General features: G+C 42.1%; 1 protein-coding gene across 2 annotated transcripts in view; it reads right to left on the bottom strand.

Moving 5' to 3' along the window:
- Nucleotides 1-3,620: 3,620 nt before the first annotated feature.
- The window catches only part of CENPP (centromere protein P), a 392,723-nt gene continuing 371,431 nt past the window's right edge, over nt 3,621-24,912 (bottom strand). For both annotated transcript variants that reach the window (XM_075833729.1, XM_075833730.1), the window contains exons 8-9: nt 6,268-6,359; nt 3,621-3,956 (exon numbers count right to left, since the gene is read on the bottom strand). In XM_075833729.1, the coding sequence (XP_075689844.1) occupies nt 3,823-3,956; nt 6,268-6,359 (226 nt within the window). In that variant the 3' untranslated portion in view covers nt 3,621-3,822. The remainder of the gene's footprint in view (nt 3,957-6,267; nt 6,360-24,912) is intronic.

Genomic DNA, 24,912 nt, shown 5'->3' with positions numbered 1-24,912 from the left:
TATATGAATGTCGAAAATAGTTTTATCAGATCTTTATCGTTTTTGTTCATGTATTGTCTCCATGTATTGTAAAAAGACTAATTGAGAAAAATTAGTTTATCTATGTGGGGTTCCTGTTCTCACCTGCTTAACATGACCTCAGAGTATAAAATCTATTGTTACATCTGGTTGTATATGCACATTACAGCGGGTTCAGCTAAGTTCTGTCTATGTATGGAGTCCACTCAACAGATGTTCCTTTTTTTTTTTTTTCCCCCCGAGAGAAATCACGGACGGTTGAGTGTGCAGCTAACAGTCATTTAATGTGCATGGCCATCTTTAGTGGTTTGTGTAGTGGTTTTGAGTCAGCAGACTAAGGCACTGTTCACACAGAGTTTTTTGCAGGCAGAAAATTCTGCCTCAAAATTCCATCTGGAATTTTGAGGCAGAGTTTTTGATCTGCCTGCATGCCGTTTGCCGAGATTTTCGTGGCGTTTTTCGCCTGTTGCCATTGAGTGCCGTGGGCAGAAACACAGCGAAATGCGCTTTCTCTGCCTCCCCTTGTCGTTAATGGGAGCTCAGAGACGTAAACGCCTGAAGATAGGGCATGTCACTTCTTTTTCCCGCGAGGCTGTTTTTCCGCTCGTGGGAAAAAACTTCCGCCTCCCATTGAAATCAATGGGAGGCATTTTCAGCAGTTCTTTGGCGCTGTTTTCCGACGCGGTTTCCACGTTAAAAAAAAACTGTGTGAACAGGCCTTTAGCATAAAGGATGATGTCATTTTAAAAAGGCTATGTAAATATTGTCCCTTATGTAATTGTTCTAATGCATCTAAAGGGAAAACAACTTTGTAACAATTAAACATTTGTGTATACATGTCCTGTGTAAAATTTAAGAAAAGGCCAGCACTTTAATTGTACCTGTTATTTTTCACATTAATCTTTGTTGGTTGTCCATGTTGGAGTAAACACCACTGTGTGGCATAAAAACTTGTATGTAACAGCCTGATGAAGGGTATTTAACTGAAACGTTCAGAAACACAAGTGGGATCATGGTGAGGTGTGTCGCATAACCCACTCCATAATTTGTGCTACTGAGCCTGATGAAGGGTATTCACCCGAAACGTTGGTATGTACAAGTTTTCATGCTACACAGTGGTGTCTAGTCCACCGTGGACAACTAATGAAGAGTAATGTTAAAAATGAAAATTTATATTGGAGTGCCTACATTTTCTAGAATTTTGCATATTCCACTGGTGAATAGGAGGTTGCGGAACTGGGGTTTGTGAACCCATCATAACAATTTCTCTTCGGAGAGTGCTGCCTGACCCTCTTGAAATCCTGACTACCGCCCCTATGCAGACCTGTTTCCATGGTACCAGACTGCAAACTTTGTAGGAACATTAAGAAATAGGTTGCAAAGTTATTCATGCTCTTTAAAGTGGTTGTCCACTTTGGCCAATACATTTTTGTTAAAACGGTCTACCAACGATAAGCTGATCCAAGGGTGTACTGCTGCTGAAACTACCAGCACTCAATTGTGACCTGTGGGGAAACCTAACTGCAAGTGTCTTTTACCCCTGCAGGGGAAATGAAGCATTACACAATTCTCATTGAAATCAATTGGCAGTTTGTTTTTTTAATGCTCAGATGGGTGTTCATAAAAAGAGAGAGACACTTTTTGTAGCTGCCCTCTGCTCTGGCTAATAATAATGGAAAATGGGTTTTCTAAGCCAGACAACAAATAAACCCATGGAACACAATTTTAAACCCTTTAATGATCGCCCATATGCCTTTTTCACAGCGGGCATTAAGGGCATGCCCACACGTGGCGGATTTCCTCCGCAACTGTCCTCATCAATGCCGCACAGAATCTGCGTTGCGGATTCTGCGGCGGATCTGCCCAAAATGTGCAGTAAATTGATGCGGACTAGCTGCTGCGGACTGCGGGAAAAGTGCTTCCCTTCTCTCTATCAGTGCAGGATAGAGAGAAGGGCCAGCACTTTCCCTAGTGAAAGTAAACGAATTTCATACTTACCGGCCGTTGTCTTGGTGACGCGTCCCTCTTTCGGCATCCAGCCCGACCTCCCTGGATGACGCGGCAGTCCATGTGACCGCTGCAGCCTGTGATTGGCTGCAGCCGTCACTTAGACTGAAACGTCATCCTGGGAAGCCGGACTGGAGACAGAAGCAGGGAGTTCTCGGTAAGTATGAACTTCTATTTTTTTGACAGGTTGCTGTATATTGGGATCGGTAGTCACTGTCCAGGGTAACTGGACAGTGACTATTTACTGACGTCTCCTAGCAACGCTCCCGTAATTACGGGAGCCCCATTGACTTCATTTTGGCTGGACGTATGTATTTCTAGGTCTACAGCCAGACTGAGGAAGAAATGTCATGTCAAAAAAGCAAGACGCATCCGCAGCACATATAACATTTTCATGACAGCTGCGGACTTCAATGGAGATTCTAAATTCCGCAATGAAGTCAATGGAGAAATTCCGCCATGAGTCCGCAACCAGTCCGCCACAACTCCGCAAACAGCCATTGCATGCTGCGGACACCAAATTCCGCTCCGCAGCCTATGCTCCGCAGCGGAATTTTCTGCCTCGTCTAAACGAAGCCTACTAAAAAGAAGTGGAAGGCAATGGAGAAACGGCTCCGCTGCGGAGTGTCCGCAGCGGAATTTAAGAGCAATTCCGCCACGTGTGGCTTTGCCCTAAGGGTTCTTATGCCACTGCGCTCTGTCATAAGCCTGGCACGGATGTCGGGCTGTCTAAAGACAGCCAAGGCTCCTGCTTTAACGGCCGGGATCAGAGTTACCTCCGATCCCGGCTGTTTAATCCCTTAGATGCTGCTACCGCTATTGACTACGACATCAAAGTGGTTTCGGAGGGAGGCCACTCCCTCTGTTTCCCCATCAGCAACTCTGGGATGCAATTGCAGGGCAAGGACTAATAGAATGCTTGTCAGTTTTACACTGACAGGCATAATACACTGCAATACAGAAATATTACAGTGTATTATAAAAGCGATCGCATAGTGAAGTCCCATACAGGGACAAAAAAAAAAAAGTTAATCGTTTAATAAAGTAATAAAAAAAGAATGAAAAATGCTTTATTATGGGGGGAAAAACCCTACACATAATTGGTATTGCCGTGTCCGTAACAGCCCGAACTATAAAACTATTATGTTATAGAAGTCGATGGGAGTTACAGAAACAGTCGAGCTTGCTGTTCTACGCGGTTTCCTTAACTCCCAACCACCTCAACAAAGCAGTGGGAGCCGAGCAAGGTAGAACAGGGTTTAGGGTGCCACGTTCTAGAGGTAGGTGTGGGACCTGCACATATTGGACATTGGTATACAGTGGTATATCCTGCAAACGTGCTATAAATGTCCAAGATGGAAAAAAAAAACTTTATGTATAATATTTGTATCATTAGTTTTATAGGAGAGGACGCTGGAGGAATTCCACCATTAAAGACTGACTGACTGGTTTTCCATGGTGTAACTCCTTAACCCTTTTTTATGCCCCACTGCCTGTATGTACTTGTATAACACATCCCATAAGTAACCATACCCCTAATGTGATTAGTTACCAGAAATGTGTTTGGAGATGACATGTTCTGCTGACTCTGGACATCTCAACCATGTAAAGTTTATTTGGATTTAGCTTTTCTGTATCTTATTTTAATATTTAAAGATTGTATTTATTTCCATGTCTTGCTATACGATGTACAATGTGCCATATTTACTGTACATAGAGCATGACTTGTGTATATGGTCTATGAACCGGATGCAACTACAAGGTTTATTTTCAATAAAACATTGGAAGACCTTTCTTCTAGTTGCTGCCTCTCTTCATGCAAAATGACTGAATGATGTTCTCGATGGTTGCTTGAAGTCCAAGTGCTCGAAGCAGAGTTTTGAAGCGCACAGCCGCGCTCTTAAGTATTCCTGTTCTATCAAACGCTGCAGCTGTAAAATAGATTGGATAAATCTTACTGAGCATTGTACAGTCTCCACAAATCCTCTGACGCCAGCTCTGAATTTACTGCATGTAAGGCTAGGTTCACACAACATGGTTTATAGCTTAAAATGCTGTGTGTGAAACCGCTTAAGGAGGCGAAAATGCCACGACTCCCCCCCCTTGTCTTACATTGAGGTGGCATAAGCATTAGTGTGGTTAGAAAATTTACTGATGGCTTTATTTTGTATTTTAATCCCTGCTGTTCGGTCACGTGACTCTGATCTGTCTAACAAAATCTTCGTGTCTGCTGAGCAGAATTCCGTCTCTATTCATTCCTATGACATCGTCCATGTGAGTCTCATGGGAATGAATAGAGAGAATGGCTTCCAGTCCACACGGCAGATGCTGTAGGATCTCAAGTTAGTCGGGTCAGGTGTCACATGACCATACAGCAGCCCAGAACAGAGGGTGAAAATACAAGATAAATCCATCAGTGAGTTTTCTGACCACACGATCGTTTCTGCCCCCTCATTACAATGGCCGTGCTTTCTTAATGAAAATCTGTCATGGTTCACTAAGAATGGAAGCCAGTGGTTGAGGCTTTAGGCCACGCTCAGACAAATTACAGTACAATGCTAGTGGATGGGATTTCCGAGATCCCTTTCATATGTAAAGGAAAAAAATCGACACCTACTTAGACCTTATTTACACGAACGTGTGCGTTTTGTGTGCGCAAAAAACGCAGCATTTTTTGTGCGTTGCAGTACCGTGTGTCATCTGTATTTTGGTACGTGGCTGCGTGATTTTCGTGCATATGGCATCGTTATGACACTCTGTTTTTATGTTAATAAACAGAAATGGAGGTGGTTTTTTGTCCCTTCATTTCTTGAACTGTTGCGCGAATCACGCGCAGCACATGGAAGTGCGTCCGTGTGCCGCACGTGATTTTCACGCACCCATTGACTTCAAGTATAGGACATGTCGTGAGTTTTACGCAGCGGACATACGCTGCGTGAAAATCACGGACTGTGAACGGCCCCATTGAGTTACATAGGTCCGTTAAATAAAATACAGACATTAAATACGCTTGTGTAAATAAGGCCTTAAGGGCATGGTCTGGATGTTTTAAAATCTGTAGAATGCCTATGATTTTGCAGATTTCTCCTTTTGGAATGAAGCCATCAGCTGTAATCTGTGGGGAAACCCAGCAGCATGTGACAACGTGTGAATGTTTTTGTTTTTTTTTAAAAAAAACAATTTACTAGCATTGTACTTTAATTTGCCACCAAACTTTGGACATCTGAACTTTCCCATAAGGCTACATGCACACGTTGCGTATTCTGTGGAAAATAAGCACCAAAACTGCAGGTTAAAACTTCACCTAATCATGCGTTTTTCAGTGCGGTTTTGATGCATTTCTGCTTGCGAATTGGGATATGTCATAATTGTTTATTAGGTGTGGGTCCTAGCTCTAGAAACCACACCTATCTCGAATTGGTGTCACCCAACAGCTGCCGTATCCAGGTGCAGAAACAGTGGAGATGAGGCTGCGTGGCTGTTTCTATTGATTCCTATGGTTATGCAAAACAGCAAAGACCGCTTGAGGAGAGTGTGGATATGCCATATATGTCTTAGATGGAAATAACCCTTTATGTTCTAGACATTTTCACATGTATGGAAATGACAGCAGGTGCCGTCCTCTTTTTCATTGCGCTAGTGCACAGCAGGCTTAATTTAGATTCATGGTGTGAACATGGCTGGAGCGTACAGCTGTTAACACCAGCTTCTATTCCTAGCAGGACCAGGAGCTCTCTATAAACTGTATGATACTTGTAGTTCCATGAATAGTGTGGGGGTGAACATGTACAGTGACTTGCATACATTGTGTTTGCTTTGCAAATCAACACGAGAGTGTCACCCATTCTCCCATAGAAGCAACCCTCGGAGGCACCATAAAGACTGCTTAATGCCAAAACACAAGTGCGGGGGACTCCATGTGAATGTGGCAATGGGCCTTTTTAAAAAGGTAGTTTGCTTCAGACAACCCTGAGATAAATGTAAGAGCTGTATCAAGCCCAGCACTCTGTTATGCAGGATCACGGCCATGCATTGCAATCATTGCTGTCCAGTATAGCCCCACCAATACCAGCTGCACACCGGCGCGTTCAGCCCTGAAAATGCAACGTGTTCCATCTAAAGAGCGTCTTTTTTTTTTTTTTTTTCCCATTATCCTCTGTCACGTGTTGCATTGAATTACACTGTATTTCTATATAAACTACTCAACATCATAAAAGATTTGCAGAAATTCATTGCCTCTACCTTGTACTGGTATCTTTGGTAATAAATCCAAGACTGGTGTCACTGCTCCTTCTTCATTTATAGTTATTTTCCATACAAGTATCCATTCACACCTGTACCAACAAAAAAAAACAGCAATGATGTTCCAGATCAACCCATCATCATGTCTACTGCGTGTGATTAAGACAGAAGAGAGGAGAAAGCTGAACATGGCAGAACTCCGTTACCATGGATTAAATGATAACCCGAAAAAAACATAGGAAAACTCCAGTAAAAAGTTTCTAATTTTAATAATTCATTGGGTACTTAAAGGGAACCTTTCACCTGCCCATACATGTGCAGCGCTGCACAAACTCTGGGGCACTTTACAATAATTATTTTTTTATACCCTCCGTTATTTAGATATCGGTGCTGTTACATTTGGCGCTCGATATTTAAATAACCCCCTGAACTATCAATGTGGCATGTAACATTGCTGTGACACTGTCCAATCTGCTACGGACAGTTACATCAAGAGCTGGAGACCGTGTGCGCGCGCACGCTCTCACCCTTCAGCTGTCGGCAGACAAGGACAAGACATCTCCCGCAAGAGATCACACAGTTGTGTACTTGTCTGCTGAACTGGCAAGGGGGCGTGTCTAATGGGGACAGTGCAAGAGCTGGAGAGGGGTGAGCGCGCACGCTCTCACTCTTCAGCACTCGGCAGACAAGGACAAGATTGTGTGATCTCTCGCGAGAGATCTGTCTTGTCTGCCGACAGCTGAAGAGTGAGAGCGTGCGTGCACACGCACACGCTCTTCTCTCTCCAGCTTTTGCTGTAACTGTCCGTAGCTGATTGGACAGTGTCACAGCCAAAGTAACATGCCCCCTTGCCATTACACGCCCCATTGACAGTTCATGGGGTTATTTAAATATCAGGCACCAAATATAACGGCACCGATATCTAATTAACGGAGGAGGGTAGAAAGAAAATGTAAAGTACCCCAGGGTTTGTGCAGCCATGCCCAATACATGCTGCAATCAGCTGCACATGTAATGGCAGATGAAAGGTTCTCTTTAACCAGTTCAGGACCGGGCTATTTTGCACCCTCAGGACCAGACACCATTTAGGCCTTTTAGCACTGCAGCCCCAGTTACAGGGGAGATCAGCCCTCTCATAGTGACGATTGTCACTAATAAGGCTGTGCTGGGTCTAGTAAGACCCAGCAGCAGTCTCTCAGTAACGGCACCCGGCGATCATGTGACCAGTCATGTGAACACCGGGAGGATTAGAGACAGTGGCGCGGCCGCTGCCTCTATTCATATACACAGCGTTCATTGAGCGCTGTGTACAACTCATCAGAGAAGACAGAAGCAGCGAAAGCTGCTTCTATCCTCTCCTCAGGGTCCCTGGCAGTCACTGACAGCCGGAGACCCGACATTCAGCTGCCCGATCGTGCGGGCAGCAAGTTAAAACCCGAGCCGTAAAAAGTCTATGGCCAGCGGTCGGGAACCAGTTAAACCAGGAATGTAGATGGGGAAGGAATGGCAGGCACTTTCTTCAGGTTCAGTTAGATAGGGATATGGAAAGCGGTGCTGGACGTGGGTCTATGTAAATTCTTCCTTCCCCTACTACTCCTGCCTGTTCTACGACAGCCAGGGCCTCTTAGCAGCAGTGGTTCTGTTGGTACGGACAGGAGGGCGATGGAGTGCAGAGAGCAGTTTAGGCAGGCAGCAGGCTAAGTCCTCTGCTCATCACGGCTCCCTCTTTACTGCAGAAGAGGGCGATTAGATAGATAGATAGATAGATAGATAGATAGATAGATAGATAGATAGCAGATATAAAAAAATGGCGACAGCACCCTGCAACACTAATGCCACCTAAACCACTAAATATAAATAAATATGCACTAAAGCTAAATCTACCTACAAATAGGGAGGTTCTTAGTGCACATTTTGATCAAAAAGTGTTTGCCCACCTGCCACGACAAGGCGACCTCTGTAAGGTGGGAACCTACGCTGCACATACACCCAGAACTGGGACTAAGCCTACATATATACCTGGGGATGGTAGGATCCAGCATTGAACTGATTAAAATCACCCAGGGCAGAGTGGGAGGAGTGCATCATTATGACACTCTGGTTTTATGTTTACAAACAGAAAAACACGTGGTGCTTTTCTTTTTTTCATTCATTCTTTTTACTACTGTTGCGCGAATCACGCGCGGCACCCGGAGGTGCTTCTGTGTGCCGTGCGTGATTTTCATTCACCCATTGACTTCAATGGGGGAGTGCTGCGCAAATCACGCGCCTAGCACGGACGTATAACACTTTCGTGTGAATAAGGCCGGCTACACTTTTTCTAGGCAGAAAAAACCTGACTCAAAATACCTTCAGGAATTTTGAGGCAGATTTTGAACTACCAGTGCTTTTTTTTCTGTGTTTTGTGTCTGCAGTGGTTGAATCTAATGCAAGGACAGCGGGCAAAATACGCAGCAAAAAAATGCTCAGAAACTAGCACCGCAGGTGTTTTCTGTCACTTATTGATTGAAATGGGAAGTCAGAAGCGGAAATCGCGGGAAAAAAGAACATGCGTTTTTGGGCTTTTTTCCACGAGCAGCCAGAAGCCGCACGGGGGGAGAAAAACTACCTCTGCCTCCTGTTGAATCAATGGGGGGCGAATTGGGCCGCTTTTTGGAGTTGATTCCGACATGCCTTCCGTGTCAGAATCAGCACCAAAAAACTCTGTGTGAACTGACCCTTATGGCCTGAACAGACTGAGTGTGTTAATGCAAAGTTACACTGAAAAGGTTACAATATGGAGCCACAGTAAAACTTATAGTATAACTATACTGCACGCATACATTGCTTACACACTGTTTTTATATATGTATGTGTATATATATATATATATATATATATAACGAAGCAGAATGGAGCAGCACAGTAGCAGGAAAGACCTCACGGTTGGTGTATCAGGGGAACGACCCTCTTCCTCACAATCAAAGAAGCAGCACTTTGTGTGCATGTGTGTATATATATTTATATAGTCTACAAAAAAATAGGCAGCACTCCTGGATCTCCAAGTGAAAAAATCAAGTGAACGTTATTCCATAAGCGTTTCGGCAGATGCGACTGCCATTTTCTTTATCTATCTATCTATCTATCTATCTATCTATCTATCTATCTATCTATCTATCTATCTATCTATCTATCTATCTATCTATCTAACTAAATGATACAAAATACGCAGGTGCAAGAACACCTATGACTGCAGATATACAGCAGATATAAAAAAATGGCGACAGCACACTGCGACACTAATGCCACCTAAACCACTAAATATAAATAGATATGCACTAAAGCTAAATCTACCTACAAATAGGGAGGTTCTTAGTGCACATTTTGATCAAAAAGTGTTAGCCCACCTGCCACGACAAGGCGACCTCTGTAAGGTGGGAACCTACGCTGCACATACACCCAGAACTGGGACTAAGCCTACATATATACCTGGGGATGGTAGGATCCAGCAGCCACGCAAAACGGACACATCCGTGTGAATAAGGCCTGAGGGTATGTTCACACGGCTTATTTTCGGTTTAAAAAACGGAAGCTGAACACCTCCGAACAACTGCCCATTGATTTCAATGAGAAAAACTGCGTTTTGTTCCAACGGGGAGTTTCTTACGCGCACAATTGAAAAAAATGGTGCGTTAAAGAATGCCCCATAAAAAGAAGTGCATGTCACTTCTTGAGCCATTTTTGTAGCCGTTTTTCATTGGGTCATTAGAAAAACAGCTCCAAAAACGGCTGTAAAAATAACATAAAAAAACTTGATGCTTAAAAAAAAAAAAAAAAAAAAAAAAAAAATCGCTGAAAATCAGAGGCTGTTTTCCGTTGAAAACAGGTCCGTATTTTACGTCCGTTTTTTGTTTAGCGTATGAACATACCTTTAGGGCTTATTCACACGCACGTGATATATGCTATGTTAATGAATGGGGCCGTTCAGACAGTCAGTGATTTTCACGCAGCGTATGCGCGCTGCGTAAAACTCACGACATGTCCTATATTTGAAGTCAATGGGTGCGTGCAAATCGCGCTAGGCACACGGTAGCACTTCCGGGTGCCACGCGTGATGCGCGCTATAGTAGTAAAAACTATGAATGAAAGCAGAAAAGCACCACGTGCTTTTCTGTTTGTTAACATAAAAACAGAGTGTCATAATGATGCCGGCTGCGTGATTTTCGCGCACCATATGCTGATGCCACACGGACCTTTTGCGCGCGCAAAACGCACACGCTCGTGTGAATCCGGCCTTACTCTATAAAAAAAACTACTAATGGGTTTCAAAACCCCCAAAATGTCAACCAAAAATAAAGAATTAAGCAGATAATTAATCCAGATAAGGTCAATCCTTACATATACAAGTCAGAAATAGCTGCTGGAAGCTGTAAACCATTGTCTATGACAGGGGTCTCAAACTCGGCCGGGTAAATGGACCGCACATAGAAAAAATGTGAAGTTGACCGGCCGTATTACTTTCAAATTTGATACAATACAAAATGATCGTTTATCAATTAGTTATTTGAACAATACTACATTACTATAACACTACATTACTATAAGAACACTACATTACTATAATAACAATACTACATTACTATAATACTACATTACTATAATAACAATACTACATTACTATAAGAACACTACATTACTATAACAATAATACTACATTACTATAAGAACACTACATTACTATAATAACAATACTACATTACTATAACACTACATTACTATAATAACAATACTACATTACTATAAGAACACTACATTACTATAACAATAATACTACATTACTATAATAACAATACTACATTACTATAACACTACATTACTATAACAATAATACTACATTACTATAATAACAATACTACATTACTATAAGAACACTACATTACTATAATAACAATACTACATTACTATAACAATACTACATTACTATAATACTACATTACTATAATAACAATACTACATTACTATAAGAACACTACATTACTATAACAATAATACTACATTACTATAATAACAATACTACATTACTATAACACTACATTACTATAACAATAATACTACATTACTATAATAACAATACTACATTACTATAAGAACACTACATTACTATAATAACAATACTACATTACTATAACAATACTACATTACTATAATAATACCACATTACTATAATACTACATTACTATAATAACAATACTACATTACTATAATAATACTACATTACTATAATAATACTACATTACTATAACACTACATTACTATAACAATAATACTACATTACTATAATAACAATACTACATTACTATAAGAACACTACATTACTATAATAACAATACTACATTACTATAACAATACTACATTACTATAATAATACCACATTACTATAATACTACATTACTATAATAACAATACTACATTACTATAATAATACTACATTACTATAATAATACTACATTACTATAACACTACATTACTATAAGAACACTACATTACTATAATAACAATACTACATTACTATAACAATACTACATTACTATAATAATACTACATTACTATAATAATAATACTACATTACTATAATAACAATACTACATTACTATAACAATACTACATTACTATAACACTACATTACTATAAGAACACTACATTACTATAATAATACTACATTACTATAATAATACTACATTACTATAACACTACATTACTATAAGAACACTACATTACTATAATAACAATACTACATTACTATAAACAATACTACATTACTATAAGAACACTACATTACTATAAGAACACTACATTACTATAATAATAATACTACATTACTATAATAACAATACTACATTACTATAACAGTACATTACTATAATGATACTACATTACTATAATAACAATACTACTGTACATTACTAGAACAATACTACATTACTATAATAACAATACTACATTACTATAACAATACTACATTACTATAAGAACACTACATTACTATAAGAACACTACATTACTATAATAATAATACTACATTACTATAATAACAATACTACATTACTATAACAGTACATTACTATAATAACAATACTACTGTACATTACTAGAACAATACTACATTACTATAATAACAATACTACATTACTATAATAATACCGCTAGGTGTAAACTTAATAGAAATATGCGCGTTTACTCCACGTGCTTATTTTAACAAACCAGTTGGCAGCGTTTGGCAGACACAAGAATATGAAGATAGGGCAGCCCCTTTTTTAGATAGTGCCACAGTGCCCTCTGTAGATATTACCCCCAGTAGATAATGCCATAGTGCCCCCAGTAGATAATGCCATAGTGCCCTCTGTAGATAATGCCACAGTGCCCTCTGTAGATACTCCCCCCCGTAGATAATGCCACAGTGCCCTCTGTAGATACCCCCCCCCCCCCCCGTAGATAATGCCACAGTGCCCTCTGTGGATACTGCCACCAATTCACCCATAGATAATGTCACAGTGCCCTCTGTAAATAATGTCACAGTGCCCTCTGTAAATAATGTCACAGTGCCCTCTATAAATAATGTCACAGTGCCCTCTGTAAATAATGTCACAGTGCCCTCTGTAAATAATGTCACAGTGCCCTCTGTAAATAACCACCACCACCACCACCCAGGGCAGAGCGCTACTAGCGTTCTGCCTGGGACTACATGTCTGCTCCTGACATCACTGTCCATATATGGACAGTGATGTCAGGGGCTTCCTCAAAGCAGGAGTCCCGGAGCAGAGCGCTAGTATAAACTCTGCTATGGGACTCCGAATCTGGGGAAGTCCCTGACATTACTGTCCATATACGGACAGTGAAGTCAGGGGCTTCGTCATTTGCCGGCGCACTCCTCCTTTGGCCTGCACTCTTCCGAGGTGCCCCGCGGGCCACAGATGACAGCTTCAGGGGCCGCATGCGGCCCGCGAGCCTCGTGTTTGAGACCCCTGGTCTATGATGAGCACAGGAGCTTCTTCAGAATCCTGTACAGTGTACCAGAAAAAATAATGTGGGGGCCGCCCTTCACCTGGTCTCCAAAGGAGCATACATAGTTATATAGTTAGTACGGTTGAAAAAAGACATATGACATAGGAGCTGATATTTTTTCGTTCTAGGAAATTATCCAAGACTTTTTTTTAAAGCCATCTACTGTAGCTACTGTGACCAGCTCCTGCGGTAGACTATTCCACAGATTCACAGTAAAGGCTTGTCGCCTCTGGAGATTGAATCTTGTTTTTCTCCAGACGGAGGGAGTACCCCCTTGTCTTTTGAGGGGGTTTTACATGGAACAGGATTTCACCATATTTTTTGTATGTGTCATTCATATATTTATATAAGTTAATCATGTCCCCCTTAGTCGTCTCTTTTCAAGGCTAAAAAGGTTTAATTATTTTAATCTTTCCTCATAACTTAGATTCTCCATGCCACTTATTAGCTTCGTTGCTCTTCTTTGTATTTTTTCCAACTCCAGGGCATCCTTTCTATGAACTGGAGCCCAACACTGAACTGCATATTCTAGATGAGGCCTCACTAATACTTTGTAAAGTGGTAATATTACATCCCTGTCCCGCGAGTCCATGCCTCTAATACACGACAATATCTTGCTGCCCTTTGAAGCAGCTGATTGCATGCTGTTATTAAGTCTATGATCTATAAGTACACCCAGATTCTTCTCAACAAATGACTCTCCCAGTATAGCTCCCCCTAGGACATATAATGCATGCAAATTGTTGGTACCCAAATGATGGGCCGGCTAACAGTGGGCCGCCTGCTGGCCGCACAAACAATCGGTGTCGACGGCCTGCTGCCTCTCTGAGGGGGCAGCAGCGCCTCTGAAACCAGCCACCACCACAGCATCTCCTAACCATTGTTCGGTCCATGCTGGGAGCTGTAGTTTTATGCAGTACAAACCTATACGACAGGGGTTGCACTAAATTGAGCTGTATTTGTGCTGGTGCTGTATATATGTATGAGCTTGGTTCTGGTGCTGTATATATGTACTGAGCTCAGTTACATAGTTACATAGTTACATAGTTAGTACGGCTGAAAAAAGACACATGTCCATCAAGTTCAACCAAGGGAAGGGAAAAGGGAAGGAAAAATTTCTACACATAGGAGCTAATATTTTTTTGTTCTAGGAAATTATCTAACCCTTTTTTAAAGCCATCTACTGTCCCTGCTGTGACCAGCTCCTGCGGTAGACTATTCCATAGATTCACAGTTCTCACTGTAAAGAAGCCTTGTCACCTCTGCAGCTTGAACCTTTTTTTCTCCAGACGGAGGGAGTGCCCCCTTGTTTTTTGAGGGGGTTTTACAAGGAACAGGATTTCACCATATTTTTTGTATGTGCCATTAATATATTTATATAAGTTAATCATGTCCCCCCTTAGTCGTCTTTTTTCAAGGCTAAATAGGTTTAATTCTTTCAATCTTTCCTCATAACTTAAATTCTCCATGCCCCTAATTAGCTTCGTTGCTCTTCTTTGTATTTTTTCCAACTCCAGGGCATCCTTTCTATGAACTGGAGCCCAGAACTGGACTGCATATTCTAGATGAGGCCTCACTAATGCTTTGTAAAGTGGTAATATTACATCCCTGTCCCGCGAGTCCATGCCTCTTTTAATACACGACAATATCCTGCTGGCCTTTGAAGCATCTGATTGACACTGCATGCTGTTATTGAGTTTATGATTTACAAGTACACCCAGATCCTTCTCAACAAGTGAATCCGCCAGTGTAGCTCCCCCTAGGACATATGATGCATGCAGGTTGTTGGTACCCAGATGCATAACTTTACATTTATCTACATTAAACTTCATCTGCCAAGTGGACGCCCAAACACTTTGTTTGTTTAAATCTGCCTGTAATTCATGAACATCTTCCATAGTCTGAACTATATTGCATAGCTTGGTGTCATCTGCAAAAATAGAAATAGTGCTATTAATCCCATCCTCTATATCATTAATAAATAAGTTGAATAATAGGGGTCCCAGCACTGAACCCTGGGGTACACCACTTATAACCGGTGACCATTCAGAGTAGGAATCATTGACCACAACTCTCTGGATACGGTCCTTGAGCCAATTCTCAATCCAATTACAAACTATATTTTCTAAACCTATAGTCCGTAATTTACCCATTAGGCGTCTATGGGGGACAGTGTCAAATGCCTTTGCAAAGTCCAAAAACACTAAATCCACAGCGGCCCCTCTGTCTAGACTTCTGCTCACCTCTTCATAAAAACAGATTAGGTTAGTTTGACAACTTCTGTCCTTAGTAAAACCGTGCTGGCTGTCACTTATAATGCTATTTATTGTCACATAATCCTGTATATAGTCCCTCAATAGCCCCTCAAACATTTTCCCCACGATGGATGTTAAGCTTACTGGTCTATAATTACCCGGGGAAGACATAGAGCCCTTTTTGAAAATAGGCACCACATTTGCCCTGCGCCAGTCCCTTGGCACTATACCAGTCACTAGAGATTCTCTGAATATTATGAAAAGGGGGACAGAAATAACTGAACTAAGCTCTTTAAGAATTCTAGGGTGTAACCCATCTGGTCCCGGGGCCTTGTGCACATTTATTTTATTTAATTTAGCTTGGACCATCTCTACATTCATCCAATTCAGTATATCAACTGATATATTAACAGCACTGGCACCGGCTACATCAGCTGCTACTTCTTCAGTTGTATATACAGAGCTAAAGAACCCATTTAGTAACTCTGCCTTCTCTTGATCCCCTGTGATCAACTCCCCATTACCATTATCTAGGGGTCCCACATGTTCAGACCTGGGCTTTTTTGCATTTATATGCTTGAAGAATTTTTTGGGATTTGTTTTACTATCCTTGGCCACCTGCCTTTCATTTTGTATTTTTGCTAATTTTATTACATTTTTACAGATTTTATTACATTTTTACAGATTTTATTAAGCTCCTTATATTTTACAAAGGCTACAGCTGTACCCTCAGATTTGTATTTTTTAAATGCCCTTTTTTTGTCATGTATTGCCCCTTTCACAGAATGTGTAAGCCATGTGGGGTTTAATTTGAGTCGTTTATACTTGTTACCTGTAGGAATAAATTTTGCACTATAATAACTCAAAGTAGATTTGAAAATCTCCCATTTATCATTTGTTCCATTATTTGACATTAGTTCTTCCCAGTCCATATCCTGAATTGCAGCCCTCATCCTGGGGAAATTGGCTTTCTTAAAATTAAATGTTTTTGCCCTCCCAGCCTGCGTTTGTTTTTTACAGTATAGGTAAAATGTAACTATATTATGATCACTGTTACCGAGGTTTTCACGAACATTGACATTCCCAACAAGATCTGCATTATTAGAAATGACCAGATCCAACAGAGCTTCACCTCTAGTCGGGTCTTCCACAAACTGGCCCAGAAAATTTTCCTGCAACAGGTTGAGGAAATGTCTCCCCTTTGCAGTTGAAGCCGAACCATGACACCAATTAATATCCCGGAAATTAAAATCTCCCATTATCACTACAGTACCCGCCTGTGCAGCCCGCTCCATCTGTTTATATAGCTGAACTTCCATCTCCTCAGTTATATTGGGGGGTCTATAGATTACACCAAAAGTAATTTTTTCAGTGTTTACCTCCCTTTCTAGTTCCACCCACAAGGTTTCAACCTCCTCACAGTATTCACCCACTATTGTCTCTTTCACACTCGCCTTCATATCATTTCTCACATACAGACATACACCACCACCTTTCCTATTTGTCCTGTCTTTCCGAAAAAGTGTAAAACCCTGTAGATTTACAGCCCAGTCATGTGAAGAGTCCAGCCATGTTTCAGCAACACCAACTATATCTATATTTTCTTCCAGTATCAAGGCCTCCAGCTCCCCCATTTTGCTTGCTAGACTTCTGGCATTTGTGAACATACACTTTAACTTGCCTGTCAGTTTTTCACTTTTATTATCAGAAATGTGATTTGACATTAATCGGGCCTTTTTATTTACACTGATGTTTTGTAACGAAAGGATCTCCTTATCCTGTTGTCTAGTCCTCTCCCCACATTCTGTTTCTCCCCCCACCAATATAGTCTGACCCCTCTCTAACCTGGCTACCCCTTTTTTTTCTACATTGACCTCCCTCCTCAGCCCTAGTTTAAATACTCCGCCACCCCAGCTAGAATTCTCTCCCCCAGCACAGCGGACCCCCTTCCATTTAGGTGCAAATCATCTGCAGAATACAGTTTGTACCCCAATGAAAAGTCAGCCCAGTGCTCTAGGAACCCAAATCCTTCTCCTCTACACCAAGACTTCAGCCATGCATTTAACTCCCTGAGCTCCCGCTGTCTTTCCTGTGATGCGCATGGCACAGGCAGTATTCCTGAGAATACTACTTTGGAGGTCCTTCCCTTCAGCTTGTAGCCTAGTTCTTTAAAATTATTCTTAAGGCTCCTCCACCTACCATTTATTCTGTCGTTGGTACCGACATGGACCACGACAGCTGGATCATCACCAGCCCCTCCCAGCAATTTGTCCACCCGTTCCACCACATGCCGAACCCTGGCACCAGGGAGACAGCAAACCATTCGGTTGAGGTGGTCTTGGCGACAAATTATTCTATCCGTCTTCCTGATTATAGAATCCCCTACGACTATCAATTGTCTTGGCTTACCTGCATTACCATCCCACCGACTACTAGCTGGGCTGTTCTCCCGGCTGTTAGGGAGATCAGTATCCAGTAGGGCTGCCATTTCTGAGACTGACACCCCCGCATCATCACCCAACTTGGCAATTTTGCCTGGAATGTCAGAAACCGGATCGGCCTTCCTTGTCTTTGACCCCTTTCTACTGCCCCTAACTACATTAACCCAGCTACTTACCTGATCCTGCTCACCCATGTCTTCACCCTCCAGTTGTAACCCACTAACTGCATGCTCTGTGAGCAGCAAGCTCCGCTCAAAATTGTCTATCCTCCTCAGTGTTGCATTCTGCTCCTCCAGATCTCTAATGCGCTGTATTGATGTACTGAGCTTGGTTCTGGTGCTATGTATATATATATATATATATATATATATATATATATATGTACGGAGCTTGGTTCTGGTGCTATATATATATATATATACATATATATATGTACTGAGCTTGGTTCTGGTGCTATATATATGTGAGCTTTGTTCTGGTGCTGTATATATGTACTGAGCTTAGTTCTGGCGCTGTATTTATGTACTGAGCTTGGTTCTGGTGCTATATATATGTCTGAGCTTGTTCTGGTGCCGTATATATGTACTGAGCTTTGTTCTGGCGCTGTATTTATGTACTGAGCTTGGTTCTGGTGCTATATATATGTATGAGCTTTGTTCGGGTGCTGTATATATGTACTGAGCTTAGTTCTGGCGCTGTATTTATGTACTGAGCTTGGTTCTGGTGCTATATATATGTCTGAGCTTGTTCTGGTGCCGTATATATGTACTGAGCTTTGTTCTGGCGCTGTATTTATGTACTGAGCTTGGTTCTGGTGCTATATATATTTATATATATATATATATATATGAGCTTGGTTCTGGTGCTATATATGTATTGAGCTTGGTTCTAGTGTTGTATATAGGTATTGAGCTTGGTTCTGGTGTTATATATATGTTTTGAGCTTTGTTCTCGAACTGTATATATGTATTGAGCTTGGTTCTAGTGTTGTATATAGGTATTGAGCTTGGTTCTGGTGTTATATATATGTATTGAGCTTTGTTCTCGAACTGTATATATGTATTGAGCTTGGTTCTGGAGATGTAATTATATAGAATATATTTATAATAACAAAACTACAGGGCAGATGGAATTATTTTCAATTCACTGTATATTTAATGGGCACCTGTCAGGTATTTTTAACCCCTTGAACCACCACCATACAGTAATACATGACCTGACAAAATTTCCAAACATTCTCCTGTATGTTGTTTTCAGATGCAGGAAAAATCTATAAAATTAACTTTTAAAACGGCGCACACTATATGCTAATTACTCATTAAAGGGTCATGGGGCGGTGCCGCTATGCTGAAGAGTCACATAGTCCTGCCTCCAAACCCACCTTTTCATGTTTGATTGACATCCCTCTAGCTGTTATACATCACTACCAGCCTCCTCCAACTTTCTCAGATGCGCCATTGCCTTGTACTAATTGGGCACACACCGTGCAGCGAGGTGTACTCTGCCTGGCTGAACCGTTCATGCCAGTACAAGGCAACAGCGCATCCATAAGAGTTGGAGGAGGCTGTTAGTGATGTAGAATAGCAAGGGGGATGTCAATCAAAATCTGGGGGGCGTTATTTCAATTTTCGCCTCAGGCAGCAGAAAAGCTAGAATCTGCCCTGGGGACAGTGATGAACACAAGCGCCAAAATTACAATAACTGCTGCCTCCTGGTGTTTAAAACCACATCTTTCCGAGATTTATTTCTGTGTACTCTGCAATGATGGGAAGGAGCACTGCAGAAATGAAGTGTAGTGCTTGTTGGCCGAGCCACAGCTAATCAGCTCTGGGACTTGTTTTCTGCACTGATGCCTCGCTCATTATGGCACATCTCTGGTGCCGCAGAGGAAAAGGAGAATCAGTACCTGCCCAGTCTGCAAGTACAAATCAAACCTAATGCTGGTTGGCTGAGCATAAGCCAATCAGTGATGGGCTTGCTCTTTCTACTGTCCCCTGAGCACAGCTTCAGTCTGGCTGCCGAGAAGAAGGAGACTCCAGCCCCTGCCAGGTATGTTGCTGATGGCTGAAGCGCCAGCAGGTTTATTTCTTGATCTGCTTCAGCTTCATGTAAGCTGTAAGCCACATATGGGAGGAGCGTTGTAAATGTAGCGTCTCTACGTAGGCACATGGACAGGGATTAGTGGTAGAGGGGGCATCTCAGGTACAGATGCCCATGTACTGCCAGGATCCTGCAAGCCAGTGCCCAAGAATCAGCAGTCTACAAAAGAAAGCAGATAAATATAGCAATGTGAGTGAAGTGTTGGAATGATTTTTGTAGTGTGACTGGTCGATGTAGTGTTAATGGTGTATGAGTGAATATGCAATTTCTGTGAGATTTGTGTCTTCTTCTAATGTATTAGTGCCATTTGTGTGCATATTGTTTTCAATGTGGGTGTGAGTGTTATGTGTGGTATAAGTCTAGTGTGTAAGTCTTATGTGAGGTATGTGTTTAGCATTTGTGTGGTGTGTGCGGTGTATGTCTAGTGTAAGTAGTGTGTGCTGTATGTGTCTAGTGTGTGGTACGTGTCTAGTGTGTGAGTGGTATGTGTCTAGTATGTGAGTGGGGTGTGCAGCATGTGAGTAGTGCTTGTTCAACATGTGTCCTTGGTGTGGGTAGACAAACTGCGGCATATGTCTCAGGTGTGAGTTGCGAGAGTGGAGGATTAATCCTAGGTGTGAGTGGTGCATGTGCGGCATATGTCCTAGGTGTTAGTGGGGGATGTGTTCTAGGTGTAAGTGGTATGTGTCCGCATGTGTCCTAGGTGTGAGTGGTGTGCGTGCGCATGTGTCCTAGGTGTGAGTGGTGTGCGTGCGCATGTGTCCTAGGTGTGAGTGGTGTGCGTGCGCATGTGTCCTAGGTGTGAGTGGTGTGCGTGCGCATGTGTCCGAATGTGTCCTAGGTGTGAGTGGTGTGCGTGCGCATGTGTCCTAGGTGTGAGTGCGCATGTGTCCTAGCTGTGAGTGGTGTGCGTGCGCATGTGTCCTAGGTGTGAGTGGCACAAATGCAGCATGTGTTCAGCTTCTGGGTTGCATCTGTGCATCATGTGTCCAGCATGTGAGTGTGTGTGTATATGGCTGAATATAAAATTGAAATCATATTTTTAGTTACAGTATGGTGATATTTTAGCATTGTATAACGGTATAATATGCAATCTTTATATGTCAGTATTAGACAATGATCACGCAATCAGGATTTGATTAGGACTAAGTCCCTGATTCCACACCTAAATCCCTTTCAAATCCACTAACATTCTGCATCCATTACAAGTGAATGGGCTATTTTATACTCCATTCACATGCAGCCGTCTGCTTGCATTTCTTTCCGCTCCGCAAAAAAATCCTCTAGCATAAATGAGAATGTTCATTATTCTCGTGGAAAAGCAGTGGATTCTTTGGAGTTGGAGCTATCAGGAACTTTTCCTCTTTTCATTTACACCTGTTTTAATAAATCTCCCCATGTCTTGTATAGCTGAAAGGTGGTCCCATGTACTCCAGCCCAAAACTGGCGGCTGCGTATGGCCTGCGGTGGGCCTGTGTGCTTAAAAATGCCAGGGATGATTTTAAGTCCCAGTCCGGCCCTGCCCAGGTGCATAACTTTACATTTATCTACATTAAACCTCATTTGCCAAGTGGACGGCCAAACACTTAGTGTGTCCAAAACAGCTTGTAATTTACAAACATCTTCCATAGACTGAACTATACATAGCTTGGTGTCATCTGCAAAAATATAAATATAGAAATAGTGCTATTAATCCCATCCTCTATATCATTAATACATAAGTTGAATAATAGTGGTCCCAGCACTGAACCCTGGGGTACACCACTTATAACCGGGGACCATTCAGAGTAGGAATCATTTACCACAACTCTCTGGATACGGTCCTTGAGCCAATTTTTAATCCAATTATAAAGTATACTTTCTAAACCTATAGTCCTTAATTTACCCATTAGACGTCTATGCAAAGGCATTTGACACTGTCCCTCAAAGTACAAAAACACTATATCCACAGCGGCTCCTCTGTCTAGGCTTCCACTCACCTCTTCATAAAAACAAATCAGGTTGGTTTGACAACTTCTGTCCTCAGTAAAACCGTGCTGGCTGTCACTTGTAATACTATTTTTTGTCACACAATCCTGTATATTGTCCCTCAATAGCCCATCAAACATTTTCCCCACGATGGATGTTAAGCTTACTGGGCTATAATTACCCGGGGAAGACCTAGAGGCCTTTTTGAAAATAGGAACCACAATTGTCCTGCGCCAGTCCCTTGGCACTATACCAGTCACTAGAGAATCTCTGAATATTATGAGAAAGGAGGACAGAAATAACTGAACTAAGTTCTTTAAGAACTCTAGGCTGTAACGCATCTGGTCCCGAGGCCTTGTGCACATTTATTTTCTTTAATTTAGCTTGGACCATATCTACATTCAGCCAATTAACTATATTAATTGACGTATTAACAGCACTGGCTCATCTTGACACAGGTAAAGAGCAGTACTGGACATGTAATACCGTACTGTACTGCACTGTAGAGAGGCATTACTAGACAGCCAATCAGCAAATGCACTTCAGTTACACAGGTGTTTTGCCAGTAAAATGCCCATGCTCACTGGCTAGATCTGAACTGTCTGTGGCATTGTCTTTTGAAAATGGTTTTAAAGGGTAACTAAACTTTCAAAGAACTTTTCACATGTCAGTGCTCGGACCCTCACTAATCAATCTTTTGAGACCCCCATCGACAATACAAATAAAACAAAGTGACAGAAACGCTTGGGCGAGCGCTGTGCTGCTTTGTTTCTGAACGCCTTTTCTCGGAAAGTCGATCAAGTGGTGTGCGTGCTCCATAGAATGTCTATGAGTCCGTACACCAAATGCTCAGCTTTCCGAGGATATCCGATCAGGTGCTCACCTGAGCCCTTCTGCCGCTTCGTTTTAGCTATCGTTGGGAGTCTCACTGCTCAGACACCCACTGTTCATAAATTCTGACATGTCACTATGACGTCAAAAGTTTTTTGAAAGTTTAGTTACCCATTAACTTACAGTGACCCAGAAGAAACCGAGACCATTGTACAGTAGTAGAAGACAAAGAAAGTTGATCCAGCACTGCTGTTGTATTTAAAAAGGAATCATGTTCCTATATTTATTAGGTATGAAAATTTTAAATCGGACGGACAAACAGGCGTGGTGACAAGGCAATTTCAGGTAGGTATTCGGAGCCTACGTGTTTCGAACACTTGCGGTGTTCTTAATCATAGCTATCGTTCACCGATGCTACTAGTCAGCGGGTTTATGTAATGTGGCTATGTGGGTAGGGCGGTGTGTGCCCCAATAGGAGCTGGAGTATTTTGACCTCCAGGTGAAAAAGTAACCCTTTGATGTCAACAGGTAAGTTGAGTATGTGCAGTGTCTAAATATGTTGAATTTGTATTATACAAGTACATTATATAAGTAAAACCATGAGAGATCCCAGGATCATGTAAGTGTATTTAAACCCTAAGGCGGGATTCACACGAACGGGTCGCGTCCGAGCCCGAGTGCCGGCCGGTAAAATCGGCCATTCTGCCCGGCCGGTTTGCATAAAGTTATGCATCCGGGCCGGGCCGGGCAGATCCGGACAGTGACATCAGCGGCAACTCCTGAAGGGGAATCCCCATTTGTTCGGGGATTCCGCTTCAGGAGTTTCCCCTGATGTCACTGCCCAGATATGGACAGAGACATCAAGCGCTCTGTCCAGGAGCGGAATCCCCGAACACACGGGGATTCCGCTCCTTCAAGGAGCTAAAGTGCGGCTAGCACATAGCAGAGCGGGGAGATACCTCCCCGCTCTGCTATAGTGGCGTCGCTGCAGTAGTAGCAGCAGCAGCTGCTGCAGCTGCTAGCGGCGCCATCAAAGGTGTCGCCGGGCCAGGGCGCTTTTAAAACAAGCAGGAGAAGGGAGCCAGCACAGCGCTCCCTTCCACCTGCTGTACACCCCGGCCCTGCCACACCGTGTACAGCGATGCCATTCGTCAGAATGGCATCAACTCCTCCTCCTCACATACACTCTGCGCTGTGAGGAGGAGGAGATAGAGCGCAAGAGCCGGAAAACCCGGCCGTCACTCGGGACACATCCCGGTGATGGCCGGGTATTACCCGGCCCCATAGACTTCTATGGGAGCCGGGCGGCCGGGTACCCGGGCGAAAATAGAGCATGTCCTATTTTTTGACGGGCGGTTTTCCCGGCCGTCAAAAAATCGGTCGTGTGAATAGCCCCATTAGGGGTCTATTATTCCTAATGCAGCCGGGTGCCGGCCGATTTATGAACGGCCGGCACCCGGCCGGGAAACCCTGCCGTGTGAATGAGGCCTTATAGACTTTTGCATCGGTGAATGATTGAAACATTTAACATAAAAACATGCAACATAGTTAAATAAAGAGAAGAGAAATAATACGTTGGTGACTTGAATATACAAGTATTGACAGAAACATTAGTGATGGTAATATATGTGAATAACAATTTGGTAGTGGTGTATTAAAAACAATAGTAGGAACATATATTCGTAAGAATACCTCTAATATTATTTGTTTATAATATTATATCGCTATATTATACAGATGTTTTTGGAGAACAAGCCTCCATATCAATAGTATGTTGCGATATAAAATATAGATTGTTTATATGAATATCTTTGAGATATTTATGTCTTAGAATGGTATATTGAGATGAAATGCACATTGGTCTTTATGTTTGTATATTAAATAATTGATGAAGCTGAAGGAGATAAAAAACCTTCGATGTAATGATTACGAATTGGTTTAATTATGACAACAAGTTTGTGTAATCATGATGACACACATCAGGGTCTATATAATCATGATAATACACA

The sequence above is a fragment of the Rhinoderma darwinii genome, chromosome 7, assembly GCF_050947455.1.
Source record: "Rhinoderma darwinii isolate aRhiDar2 chromosome 7, aRhiDar2.hap1, whole genome shotgun sequence".
Lineage (NCBI taxonomy): Eukaryota > Metazoa > Chordata > Amphibia > Anura > Rhinodermatidae > Rhinoderma > Rhinoderma darwinii.
The sequence above is the reverse complement of the archived record's forward strand: the minus strand, read 5'-3'. Positions and strand labels throughout refer to the sequence as shown.